Below are 13500 nucleotides of genomic sequence, written 5' to 3' on the forward strand. Positions count from 1 at the left end.
TTTTCCCAGCCTAGGCAGGGAATTCCTTTTGAGTTCTCTTTCCAGGATTCCAGGAATTAACAGAAATAAGTTGGTCCCTTTTGGTGTAACAAATTATGTCTTTCCCCATTCCCCCTTCTGCCTCCTGTTCCCTAAGGCAAAACACTCGGATCAGGTGGGGGCCAGGGGGAAAATGTCAAGTCCAAACCCAAACCAAAGTTGTTTTTCCGTCGGTTTCCCTCAGGACTGTTCAGGTTTCCCCGCTGTTCCTCGGCCACAGGAGCAGCTTCTCTCTGGGACCCGTGGGGTGGCACAGGGACCCCCGTCCTGCTGCCAAGGTTTTGAAGCCTGTTCCTTGTATAGCTTTAGACGTCCTCCACATCCCAGCAGCTCTCCAGAGGGAAGGGGACACCACAGCACTGGGGGTTCTGAGGAGTGACCTCATCCAGCCACACACCTGAGCTGTGGCTCTCTTACCTGTTTTTCCCCATGCCCAGTTTGCCAGGTAACGTTTGGCACCAGAAAGCAGCCAAGATATTGCAATGCTCTGTTAGCACTACACACCAGAGGCTGGATGGATTAAAAAAAAAACTAATTTAATAATCTCTTGGTCTCAAGAGATGCCTAATAGCCAGGAGCAGCTAATTCACAAAAGCATCAAAGAACTTCAATCAGACATTCAGTCCAGAGTGACAAGGCAAGGTTTTCTTTCTCTGCATCTGAGGTAAGCTTAAGCTCTTTAACAGCAACAGTGCTGCTGCTCCAGATCTGCTTCAGTGCCTCCAAGTGTGACAGAGGGAACCGCAGCCCGTGAGTCTGCAGGGGAAAAAGAGACAGAAAGAACCCCTCAGCAAAGTGCAGTGACTTCGTTATACACCAAGGGAGGGAGCAGCAGGAATGTGCTCAATTCCCACAGCACACTCCTGTGCATGGCAGCAGCCCCCAAAAGATAAAGAGTTTTATCCAGAGCTATTTTACTTGGAGGTAACTCTTCCATGCTCTAGCACATTTTACAAGGTAGGGATGTTTATGGCACATGTGATATCTTCCTGTGGTTTCCACACAGAAGGAAAAAAAAAATTAAATTTACCCTCTTCTCTTTTTTAAGGGCAGGAAGGAAGGTCCTGGAATATCTATGTGCAGCCCAGGTACCAGTGTCCAGCCTCAGCTCTAAAGGAGCAGTGAGATTTACCTCAAATGAAAATAACAGCCTTGCAGCAAGCCAAGGCCAGGCTGTGCTCTGCTCTGCCTCTTTGCTGGAGCTGTGCAGACCTGAATTACATTTCAGAAGAGGGAGTTCTTCACTCCAGTGCTGACCTGCCCCTGGCTGAAGTGAGCAGCCCTACACAGGGTGTTCCAGGGGATACAGGAGCTGACACAGGTTTATCATGACAGAAATGAGGTGCAGTGATCCCCATGGAATGTGTGCCACATCTGCAGCAGCCTCCAACAGGACCTGCTGAAGGACACACGAGTAAGAGAAGCTTTTAGTTGCTCCAGCAGCTTTGCTAACTGGGCCACAGGGCATGCACAAGATATCCCATTAGCATCTGAAATGTTTAATGAAGCATGAGATCCCATTACTTAGTTCTCCTATTCACTGCCTAGGTTGCAGTTTCAGCTCATCCCAGTACTCTGGGACTGGGCTGAAAAACTCTGGGTGCTGAAGAACACAGCCAGACCCACAGTGGCAAGATAAATTTTGGGGTGTGTTTGCAGGAACAAACCTGTGCCAGGCCATCCTCACTGGCAGTGTCATCCTCTGTCCCCATCATGTGAGTTTCTCTCCTGTTCTTTAAGGAATGATACACATAAACCATGTCCCTCCGAATTTCATCCTAAAAGACAGCAGGGGGAAAATGGTCACAGGTGCTCCTCACACTCACCATGCCAGCTCCTTCATTCCAGAGGCCACTGCTACAGCAAGGAAAGCAAGTCACCTTCTAAGTGAATGACCCAAGAGCCACCTCCCACAGCAAGAAGGGACTCTCCAAAACACCTCTGAAAATTTATTTACAACCTTCTGCCATAAAACTGACCCTGATGGAGTCACAGGATGCTGATGCTGTGTAGAAAAAATGCCATTTTTCTGATGCTGTGTAGAAAAAATGCCATTCGAGGCACCTCTCCTGAAAAGCCTTAATGAACAGGTATGCATCAATAAATCTCCAGTCTGAGGCTGATCTGTCTCTTAAAAATCACATGCACATTATCAATCCTTGGTCAAGGCTGTGCAATAAAATTGGAAAAAAAAGTTTCCAAACCCTACACAGTCTCACAGCAATGTGGACACAAATAAAATGGAGGAGAAAAATGAACAAGTTCTGGTATGTTTTCTTGAAGGGACACACCCCACTCATAAAGAAAACAAAAAAAAGCAAGCACAAAAAAAACCCAAAAAACTTTTACAAGATAACCCATCCTGTGTGTGTTCCCTCTCCCCAATTTTTTTAAATTAAGATGACAAAAAAGCACTTCTATAATTTCATACTAATAAACCCTCACAGATAAGCAGCAGAGTAAACACAGAATGATGCAAAATGCCAGTATCTATGTTGTGGAACATTTAATAAGTGCCACTGTCACCCACTAGGTACAGACATAACTCAGTAGTGAAGACTAAATGTAACCAAGAGAATTCCCTCTCTTCAGGAACCCTAATTTTATAACTTCTTCATGTTATAAAATTTTTTTTAATCTATTATCCAGAGCTATAGAGGCCATTTGAGCTGCTGTAACGACCTAGCCCACGTGATTGAGAATCACAGCCAATATAATTCTGTGCCTCCCTCCAGAAGGCTGGAATGTGCTCAGCAAACAGCCCCAGGATCTCCTGACAGCAATAAAGGGATGCAGGATCCAGAACTGCACAACAGAGCAACAATTCACAGCCCCCCACTCCCCACCCCAGGCATACAAGGGGGCCTCCTCATACTTACAGCATCCTCTTGATCTGGTTCCACAGTGATGATAGCATGGTCTCTAAACTGCAGCCTGATTTTGCTATCTATTTTTGGCAATTTCCCACCTAAAAACAATAAATTCTCCCTTAGAAAAGGAAGAAAACCAGACATGATACAAATTGAGCCCCCTGTGCACTACCCATTCTCTCGTAGCTGTATTTTTTTGTTAACCTGTGTTTCCACAGCCACAAGCTCTCAAACTTGTGTTGGAAAGAGAAATGAGGAAGATTTTTTAATTCTAGGATAACCTTTATTTCAGTCTAAGGGAAACAGGTCATCTGTCCTACCAGACATTGGGAATTGACCAAGAGAGGTGTGCAAACACACACAGAGCCAAGCACCACACAAAGCTGGGCCCAGACTGTGATCTTGGCCTGCCAGGAAATGCTCCAAGTTTTAAGAGGCAGACTCAGGCACCACCATCCCATCAGCTTTGGGAAGCTCAAACTGTACCTGGAGTGAAAGGATCAGAGTCAGATGCCAGGCACGGCGGCAGGCGGTGCGTGATGAAATCCTTCCTCATGTCGGACGACCTCAGCTCCCTGGAGCTCTCCAGGCTGTCTGCAAGCCTTCTCAGGAGGCTGCTCAGCTTTCTGGTGCACTCAGCTGGGTTCACCTGCTGAACACCCACAAAGCATTCCAGCTGAACACACCAGGCCTAAAGCAGTGAAAATCTGGACACTCCTCTCTTATCTTTGCTCAGTCCCAAACCAAGTTTTGTTGCTTTTAGACATTCCCCATGAGCTGTTCATCAAAGCTGAAGCAGCAGGACAGGACCACCAAGTTCCACAACAATTCAGTGACTTCAAGATTGAGAAGCTCGGCCTGACAGAACTTTTTCTGCCTGACAGATCATCTGCATGCACCATTATTCCCTGAGTCCCACCTACACTAACCATGAGCAGTTGCCTTGGAATGCTTGTCCTCAGTGCTATGTCCTCTTTTGCTGTATCAAACACCAGGCCAGGAATTGCATCCAGTAAGAAATCTCCCCAAGAGCTGAAGGACAGGAAGAAGAAAAAACATTACTGAAATAGTAAATAAACTGAAATAGAAAAACAGTACTGAAAAAACATTCACTGAAACAAAACACACATCCTACTTTTTGTTCCTAACTACTGTTAATATATAGAACAATCATTAAAGTCTCCTGTTTTTTTTTATCATGTCTACTCAAATGATTCATTGTCTGCCACCCAGTGGGAAGAAAGAGCTCTGGCCAATAAAAGGAATTGGACATTTACTTCTTAGTGGTTCTTTTGCCCCCAATTTCCAAATGTCTTCAGCTACTCCTTTTCCAAACTGCCCTGCTTATCCCACACGTGCACACCTCTCCACCTGCTGGGATCTGGTCCAGACAAACTCTGCTTACACAGAGATGCCACTTTTGCCTTGGTGCCTAAAAATACCTGCAAGTGCCACCTCCACAGCTATTTTCAAATTCTCTTCAATTTTCCAAGGAAATGTTTCCACATCGTACTTCCATCTACAAGCCAAATCAAACCACCAGGACTGCTGCTTATTTTACCTACACTTGCTGACAGCAGGGCCAGAGGAAAGCTCTTACACTTCACTGCCAATAACCTTAATGCATGATGATTGCACTTTTGACCTTGGGAAGAAGAGCAGCTTTGAAGCTTTTGCTGCTCTCTGCTCAGCCCTGGAGACATCCCCAGGGAATGTGCTCCTGACAAGCCATGGACTGGACTGGCCCTGGGCTGGTGCAGCCATGGAGAAACTGCACTGACTCCTCAAATCTCCAGCAATCCCATGACAAGGAGCTGAATCCTTGCCTTCCCAGCACCCAGTAAATTCCTACAGATCCAGCTGGACAAACCCTGCTGTGCCACAGGAACAATGAGCAGCAGCACTGACACCCTGGGCTTCCACAGCAGCACAGCTGGTGGTCAGAGATTCATCTCACCTAAAATATGCCCAGGCTTTTCTGCCCTGTTCTGCAGCTGACAGAAATCCTTCCCAATTCCTAAATCAGGCCAATAACTCCAAGCCCAGCACCTGAGAGCTGATAAGGTGGCAATAACAGCATTTTCCTGTGTGATAACAATGTTTCACTGGAAGGACAAGGACCTGACCTGTGTCAAAAGAAATCTGACTCTCATGTATGGGGTAGAAAATGAAAAACACAGATCAGCAGAGGATATTTGCATGGAAGAATTTGTCTGAAGAGGTGTGGGTGACCATCAAATACAGGAGGAAACCTGCTGAAAGAAATAACCCATGGCTCTTTATCTGGATTATGAAATGAACAGCAACTTCAGCCACTGGTGAGGGTTCTTTTTAAAGACAACAGTGAGTTTGCAGATGTAACATTATCTTCCACATTAAAGTCTCCAGCTGGTAAATAATAAATACAGCAATTAAAAAGCAATCAAGCTTGCTGCATGAAAACCTGGCAAAGAGGCTGCTTCAAATGATAATGGTCTCACTCCCTTCCTTCTCCCAAACCCCAAAACTTCAATTACTGCTACCTCAACACTTAGATTCTGTCCCTAACAGCAGGGCTCCTATGTAATAGTGGAGTATCTCCCTATATTCCATGGGGGGAAGCTGGCATAGCCTATCCCTGTGGCACCCACAGGAAAACAAACCACACAAGGCCTGAATGGGATGAACACAGCAAAGACCCAGGCAGAGCTCATTACAAGGTTATTTTTTTTAAGAAGCAGGACATCATTTCTTTGAAATACCAGCTTCAAGTCTCTACTACTCACAGACATCACCTGGCAGAGGAAAGCCATACAAAAGAAGAAATAAAGAGGAATTACTTGTTTTGGTAGGTGCTGATGGTCACATGTGTTGAATGGGAGATCCCCTGAGGAGTGTCAGCCTGGTGAATAGTCCCTCTTGGGAAGTACAGCAAGTCACCTGGCTGCAGGAAAATCAAAGAGAATTGATACATTTAGGCCACTTGGACAAACCTTACTGTAGTGCAGAGAAAATAACTCTGAGCAGACAGACTGACAATATATATTCCTTAAAAATCACAAAACTGAGCAATTCTCCAAAGTACACTTTAATAACATTAAGCACTCTAAGCCTGAAGTCCAACACCTCAAATTTTCCAACCTACTGTCAATATTTGCTCTACACCTGTCTGCAAACACGAGCTTTTAGCATGCTAGAACATGCACAGTCCTGCTGAGCTGCAGAAAGGGGACAAAGAATCAGCTGAGATGAATCTGCTGGCAATTCAGTGCCCTGGGAATTTGGTCAGGTCATATCAAAAAGAAAAGGCCAGTGTTTCACAAGAAAAGTCAACTAGTCTGAAAATTTTAGTTAAAACACTTAAAAAACCAAATAGAACCTTCCTCCTCCCCTATCTTCTCACCTATGTAAATTAAATATCTCCACAGAGAAAGTAGAGATTGGGGAAGCTGAAGAAAGAAGTGCAAAGCACAAGAAATTGCCTCCACAAAGGAAAAATCAGTTTACTCATGGCTTTTCCTAGAAACACCAGCACAAAGAGAAGGGTCATAAAGCAACAGTGATGAAATCTGATTCCATTTTAACCTTATGGTCCTTAAACTTGGTGACATCAGCTACTTCTAAGAGCCTACCAAGCATGATTACTTTTCTTGCTACCACATCCCAGCCCACCTGAAGCAGTTAGATGACAATACCTTTAATGTGAATTCATGTGTGGGACTCCCAATCCTGTCCTCTGGCTCAACGTTGTACTCCCGAGCCAAAGGCACCGTTGGTTTGTAGAGCCTCCAGTGCTTCTCTCCTTCCAGCTGGAGGATGAACACCTGCAAAAGACCATGAATCCAAACTTTCTGGGGGGCTAAGGAAGCCCTGCTGCCCCTCACACACCCAGCTCACCAGGTATTTTATTTATCTTCTGACTTGCCAAGGCTGTGGAACCAAACCAGAACCAGGGACAGAAATACTGGCACACGTTGCTTTTCTGACAAATACAGATTTTCCCTTCCCTGTCCTCAGCTACTCCACAGCACAGCAAATACAATTCCTTTCACATCATCTTGTCGATATCTAAATACACAGATTTGCATTTGAACTAAATTCTTGTACTCTATCTAGAGACAACAGAGAGAAGAGTTGTGAAGTGTGATCTGCTTTATCCTGAATTTTAAAATCCCTGTTCCTCTCCAGTCACTTAAACTTAGCCATTACTATTAGTACAAAAATATATCAGGAAACACTTGTGGTTATTTACAAGTTTTCAGTGGAAAACCAGAACTGTTTCTGGAATGTTTATTGAGGGGGAGAGGTGGAAGCACACACAGGGGAGCCCACAAAGGGTCCCACAGACAAGGGGGTGCTGTCCTACCTCGACATCATCGTAGTGAGGGGGAAGGCCCTGAGAGCCCTGGGGAGTGATGTAAACATTGGAGCCCACCAGAGACCCAAAGTAACACTCCAGCTTCTCCTGAATCTTCCACAGCTCCTCCTATTAAAAAAAAAAAAAAAAAAAAAAAAAAAAAAAAAAAAAAAAAAGATGCTGTTAGTACTGGAAAGCTCAGGCAAGCCTGTCTGCCACCAGCCCATCACTGGGGAAGAATGGTGACATCCCCACAGCTACACACAGCTGGGAAGCAGCTTCTCCTCAAGGCAAGCACTGCACTAGCAAAGGAGATCTGCCATGAAAGTAATGGGTAAGCCAAAAACTCTGGTGCCTCAACAGAACACTGATGTTTGCTGTCTTCCCTGTACCACTTCAGGCTGCAAAACCAGTCAAAAACGAGGATAAACAGAATAAACCACCCTCATCTCATCAAACAGAGAATAACACAAAAATCAGACACATTTTACAAGTGACTCCAACTGTTTGTGCTCAAGCACAAGCTTTACTCATTCATACCCAACATGTGACAGGGAAGCATCAGGAGAGGCCAACAACTGAGATCAGTCAGTGGCACCACACGTGGGACTCAGCTGGGTATCTGGGTCCTTATTTGGGCCTTGGACTGTGCTGACACCCTGGGACAAAGAAGGACTGCCTAAATCAAAGCACCTACAAGTATCCAAGCCCTTTACAACAGTGCAGCACCACTGTCTCCTCCCATGCACAAAGACTGAGGACACTCAGCTAAAATGGGGTGGTCACTTCCATGGTGCAATTCAATGCTAATCCACTGGCAGGAATGGTGCAGTGTCCTGGAAGTACATGACATGGTTTCACACCTCATCCTTGATTAAAGGGAAGTGGTACAAAACCCCTGTTTGCACAAGGAAAAGTGGGGAAGAAGAGATAATTTAAGCACAGATGCCTAATCATCATATATGCATTTAAAAAGCACACTTAATATTACAGAGAATCATTATAGCATGAATCAGACTGTGTTACTGCAGAGCACTGAAACATGATGGCAGTGCAGAAATATAAGCTGTGTTCTAATACAGTTCATGTAAAGATTCCAGCAGGTCACCAATGCCAACCTCCCCTGGGGCAGATTTGAAGCCATGTCTAGTGCCACTCAGCAAAAGCCACACCACATTAGAAACCAAGCCTTCATTACAATGAAACAATCCCACCTTAAATCTCTGAGGTTGATGAAACTGTATTGTTGCCTTCTTCTGCTCAAAATCCTTCTTGAGCTGCATGTAATTCACTCTGCCTTCTTTGTTCAGAACCTTCTTTTTCCCACTGACACACCTGCAGACGTTGATGTCTCGCCCATAGTGCAGGCCCTGGCTGCACAGCTCCTGCAGCTGGCACAGCTGGAACAGGGACTGGTAGTAAGCAGCCACCAGCACATCATTCCTCTCAACAAGCAGTGGCTTCTGCTCCCAGTAGTCCCTGAAGAACTCCTCTTCCTCAACGGGAGAGATCAGGCTCCTGAAGAGGCTCTCTGGGCTCTCAAAACTCAGGACTGATGGAGAAGCAGCTGTGTCCAACCTGGGCTTTTTGCACTGAGCCTGTGTTTGCTTTGCCACGTCTGCAATCTTCCCTCCCTTCTTGGGCATCTTCCTGTCCAAGGGGAGAGAAACCCAGAACAATCAGCAAAACACAACCTCCAGAGGTCACAGGCCCAGGGCAGCAGCCCTTGCCCCATCCAGGGGGATATCCCAGTTCAGGAGCTCACTAACTGCTCCCAGCCCTCTCCCAAATCCCAGCAAACTCCAAAGGGCTCTGCTGGGAACTCACAGGAGCTCACACCCCACAGCTGGGTTTGTACTAAAGAACGTGTGATGGAACCCAGGGGATCATTACCAATGCAGGAACCCACCCATACAAAGAACCTGTGGGCAAGGGGACATGTAGCAAGAGCTGCAAATTATTAAAAATAAAATCAACTCAGCTTTAAAAGATTGAGTGGCAATATGCAGAGCAAGGTGGAGAGAGGGGGCAGGATCAGAAACTTGTATTCTTATTACACTTCCTTCAACAGTAGCAGTTTACAAAAGAGGGAACATTTAGGCCTTTCTGCTGATGCTATGTATTTACTAAATCTACAAGCTTAAAACTTGTAAAATGTACCACTTAAAAACCAAAATGCCAAGATTCTGCTTTGATTTCTGCCAAGCTGTCAAACTTTGTGGTTTATGTAGAATAAAAATAATTCTTTCATACAAGCACAGATATTTAACTTTAAAGCTGAAAGTCATTTACTTTGTTTATCCACAGTATGTTGTGTAGAACTATGCAAGAATAAAAAAGTCAATTCACAAATGGTTTAGCTGCCAAGTTCTCAGGAAAGTTAAGGCACAAACTGAGTTAGCAGTAGGTCTGAACCATGTGCACACAGACTTGCCTGGAGTCTGCTCCTGCATTTCCTCCCCCAGAGCAGCAGCAGCAGCAGCCTGGGGAGCTGAGCTAAGCATCCTGAGGATGAGCCAGCCCCATCCCTGGAACAGCAGAGCCTGGCAGCCAAACCCAAAGTGACTCTGAGCATGTCTGGATGAGTCTGAGAAGCCAACCCAGGAGTAAGAACATGCTGATGCTTTCACTGCCAAGTAACAATGGCACCTTTCCTCCCAAAAGCAAGTGCTATCAATGTACTGAGATGCTTTTGGCTTATCCTGAAACCCAAACTCCAGCTGTGGGTGGTGTTTCCAAGCAGCAGGAAGGTCTCCTGTGCAGCAGGACACCCTGCAGATCCCCCAGCTCCTGGGCTGTGCTCCATCAGCAGCTCCTGGAGCAGCCTGCCCCTGTGGTCTCCTCAGTGCTGCAGGAGGGAATTCACATCACCACCTTCCCAGCAGGATGGACATTCCCAGCTGCAGAAAGCCATTGTTCTACATGAGGCAAAGAAATGCTTAAACAAAATAAAGACTGAAAATTAGTCCTTGGTTGGTAGCAAGATCTGAAGATGCTGCTGGCATTAGGATTCCAAACTGGTACTCCCCAAATGTCAGGAACACAAAATGCAACCACCCCTGAATTGATGGGTTTGAATTCCAGACCTAAAGCCACCATTTCAACCTCTCAGCTTGCTCAGATTGATCCAATGAAGATCAATTCACATATGTGCTGTTCACAGAACTCTGCTTCATTTACACCATGTGCTTCTCTGTAATGCTTGGTTATTTATTACAGCTGCAAACCCAGGATTGCTTTGTGTTGGAAGAGATCACCTGGCACAAACCCCTGCCATGGGCAGGGACATCTCCCACTCGATCTCTTTGGTCAATGCCTTATTCAACCTGGCCTTGAACACCTCCAGGGACGGGGCAGCCACAGCTTCTCTGGACAAGTGTCAGGGCCTCACTACCCTCACCAGAAAAAATCCTTCCTTATATCTAATCTAAACCTACCCCCTTACAATGTAAAACCATTCCCTCCTGTCCCGTTGCTACAGACCCCGGTAAAAAGTCCTGTCTCTGTCTCTCTTACAGCACTGAAGTACTGAAAGGCTGCAAAAACATCCCTAGAGAGCCTTCTCCATGCTGAAGCAGCCCAGCCCTCTCAGCCTGTGCTCGCAACACAGGAGCTGCAGCTCTCCGATCATTTTGGTGGCACCCTCGGGATTGTCACCGACAGCTCCCGGTGCTGGGGACCCCGGAGCTGGGTGGGAGCTGGGTGCCGCCTCCGGCTGGGGTCTCACGGGGCAGGATCCCCTCCCTCCTTCCCTCCCTCAGGCCACGCTGCTTTGGGTGCAGCCCGGGACACGGTGCAGGGCAGGCTCCGCATGGCCGGCTGCGTGCCCGTCCTTCACCTCCCCACACCGCCGGCTCCTTCACGGCAGGGCGGGAGCAGGAACCGAGCAGCAGAAGGGGCTCGTTCCGTGGGAAGCAGCGGGAACAGAGGCGGGCACGGCGGCTGCGGACACACGCGGCGGCTCCGGGCACACGCAGCGCCGCCGGCACCCCTCCCCTTCCTTGCGCTGCCCTTCCTTGCCCTCCCCATTCCCGCAGCCCCGCGCTCACCCTGCGGGCGGAGGGAGGGAATGGACCGGACCGGACCGGACCGGGTCGGATCGGGTCGGGCCGGGCTGCCCCCTCAGGATGTGCCGCGGCCGCGCTGGGTGTCACGGGAGGAGGCGCTTCCGGGCGGCCGGGAGGAAATGCAGCTCCCGTGTAATTCCTGGGTGTATTCCAACGGGAACGCAGCGCTGTCTGTGCTGGAGTTATTCACAGGATTAAATTTTGCTTCGTACACACAGCAGTGTCTGGGCTTTAGCTGTGCAATCTTTTTCTGGACCAAAATTCCAGAGTCCCTCTGACGCTCCCTCAAAGAAATCTTCAGAATCCTTACCAAGCACATGAAAAGTTCCATAAGTGTTGTTAATTACCTTTACTAAAGAGGCCTGTTAATGGTTTAGTTTATATTGGCTAATGACATCAGGAAAAGATGTTAGGTAGGCTTTGCTAAAGCTTTATTCTTGTGTGCTGATAGTTTGAAGAACTATAAAACCTTTAAGAATGAAGTTGTCCGGATTTAAAAGCTTGCATCACCTACGCTAACACGCACAGGATGTTTTCTTATTACAGATGGGTGTAGCTGCAGATGTTTAAAAACAGTGAGGCCACATCCTGCACCTCAGCTGGTGACAGAAATGGTGACAAGCTGTTATTTCTGCTCCAGAAATCCACAAAGTAGCCTCAGCATAACTGCCCGAGTGCCATCGGGATGAACACTCACCAATGTGTATTTACATCGTGCCTCTGGTGCTTTAACTCACAGTAAATACTGTGGGGTCTAAAACCCACACATGGGACTGGCTGCAGCACCAGCAGGAATGGGAAATACTCGTGAACACCTTCTTAAAGACTTCGTGCTGGTCTGCAGAGACAAATTGAAAGTATTTATTACCATACCTGTCACCAAGTTAACACACACCTCTCAGGGTCATGGGAGCTTAGCCAGCCCTCTAGCACCCTCGAGACAAGAAAGAGTTTGTTGAAATACTGTTTGTTACCTTTTACTATTTATACAAGCAATAGAATTTTTTAAGCATTATTTATCCTGATATTATCCCTGTTATTAATATAATAAATATTATAAGCTTTGCTGTAAAAGTGTGTGTTAAATGTCATCATCATTTACAAGAACAGGACAAGGGGGAATGGCTTCAAACTTAAAGAGAGGGGGATCAGATTGGATATTAGAAAAAAAATTCTTTACTGTGAGGCTGGCAAGGCCCTGGCACAGGCTGTCCAGAGGAGCTGTGGATGTCCCATCCCTGGAAGTGTTCAGGGACAGGTCTGAGCATCCTGGTTTAATATGAGGTGTCCCTGCCCAGTACTCTGGGTAGGAAGAACCCCTGGCCAATGGTTTCACTCACAGCTGAAAGTAAAAACAGCTTTCTCCCCCTGAAGCAAACCTTGCAGCTCTCTGGCACCTGTACAGATGTGCCTGGAAGGTAAAAGCAGGCAGGAATTTCCTCCACACCTGGACATGAGGACCAGGTTGCTGCAGCCTACACAGGGCTTGGGCATGCTGTGCTGCAGGGCTTCTGCTGCTGCAAATCTTACAAGGAATTTAGAAAAGGGAACTGATTTGGACTCTTTTCTCCATTGGAGGCTCAGGCTTCACTGTTGGCTACACAACAAACACTTCTTCTTGCAGGGCAGATAAAAAAATATGACAACAATGATGTTAGTTCTTGTGAAAAGTTTAGAAGACACATCACACATCTGGAGCAACTAGATGGGATCTTCTGAGGCAATGTGGAATATCTGTGAGGATGCCTCACAAAGGCAGTGCAGGAGCAAGGCTGTGATGGTGTACTTTTATACACAGCTACACTATACCTCTGCTCAGCTGGAGCTCTGCTGTGCTCTCACTGTTGCCAAAGCCTCTGTGTCCTTTGGCTTTGCATTCCCAGCATTGTCATTCCTGGTATGGCTCTGCTTTCCATGACAGGATTTCTGGAAAAGTATCAAAGCTGGCTCAGCTCTGATACATTTGTTTGGCAGCAATCTGTCCCACTCATTGGGTGAGATTTCAGTCACTCAGCAGGCACCGTGTCACCACTTCTGCAGCTCTGGAACTGGGAGCCTGATAAATGCACCTCTTTGAAAAAGTCAAGAGACGTCACCATGCTCTGAGCAAACAAGATGGGAGCAAGAAAATAAGTAAATTGAACAAGAAAAAAAAAAAAGTAAGTAAATAAAATAACATAAATAAAGA

The 13500-nt window shown here is 46.6% G+C and overlaps 1 protein-coding gene across 2 annotated transcripts; it reads right to left on the reverse strand.

Annotated features, from left to right (window-relative positions):
* Nucleotides 1–554: 554 nt before the first annotated feature.
* On the reverse strand, nucleotides 555–11353 carry RIOX2 (ribosomal oxygenase 2). 2 transcript variants are annotated; one of them, XM_058045670.1, is made up of 10 exons: nucleotides 11295–11353; nucleotides 8460–8895; nucleotides 7255–7374; nucleotides 6584–6712; nucleotides 5729–5832; nucleotides 3839–3941; nucleotides 3396–3558; nucleotides 2919–3007; nucleotides 1707–1817; nucleotides 555–795 (listed from the first exon to the last, which is right to left on the reverse strand). In XM_058045670.1, exons 2-10 carry the CDS (start codon nucleotides 8889–8891, stop codon nucleotides 637–639), a joined length of 1410 nt encoding a protein of 469 aa, XP_057901653.1. In that variant the 5' UTR covers nucleotides 8892–8895; nucleotides 11295–11353; the 3' UTR covers nucleotides 555–636. The 2 variants fall into 2 exon arrangements, with proteins under 2 accessions (XP_057901653.1, XP_057901652.1); XM_058045669.1 differs by having other exon boundaries at nucleotides 3396–3561.
* Nucleotides 11354–13500: the final 2147 nt, after the last annotated feature.

This window comes from Melospiza georgiana, chromosome 2 (assembly GCF_028018845.1).
Source record: "Melospiza georgiana isolate bMelGeo1 chromosome 2, bMelGeo1.pri, whole genome shotgun sequence".
Taxonomy (NCBI): Eukaryota; Metazoa; Chordata; class Aves; order Passeriformes; family Passerellidae; genus Melospiza; species Melospiza georgiana.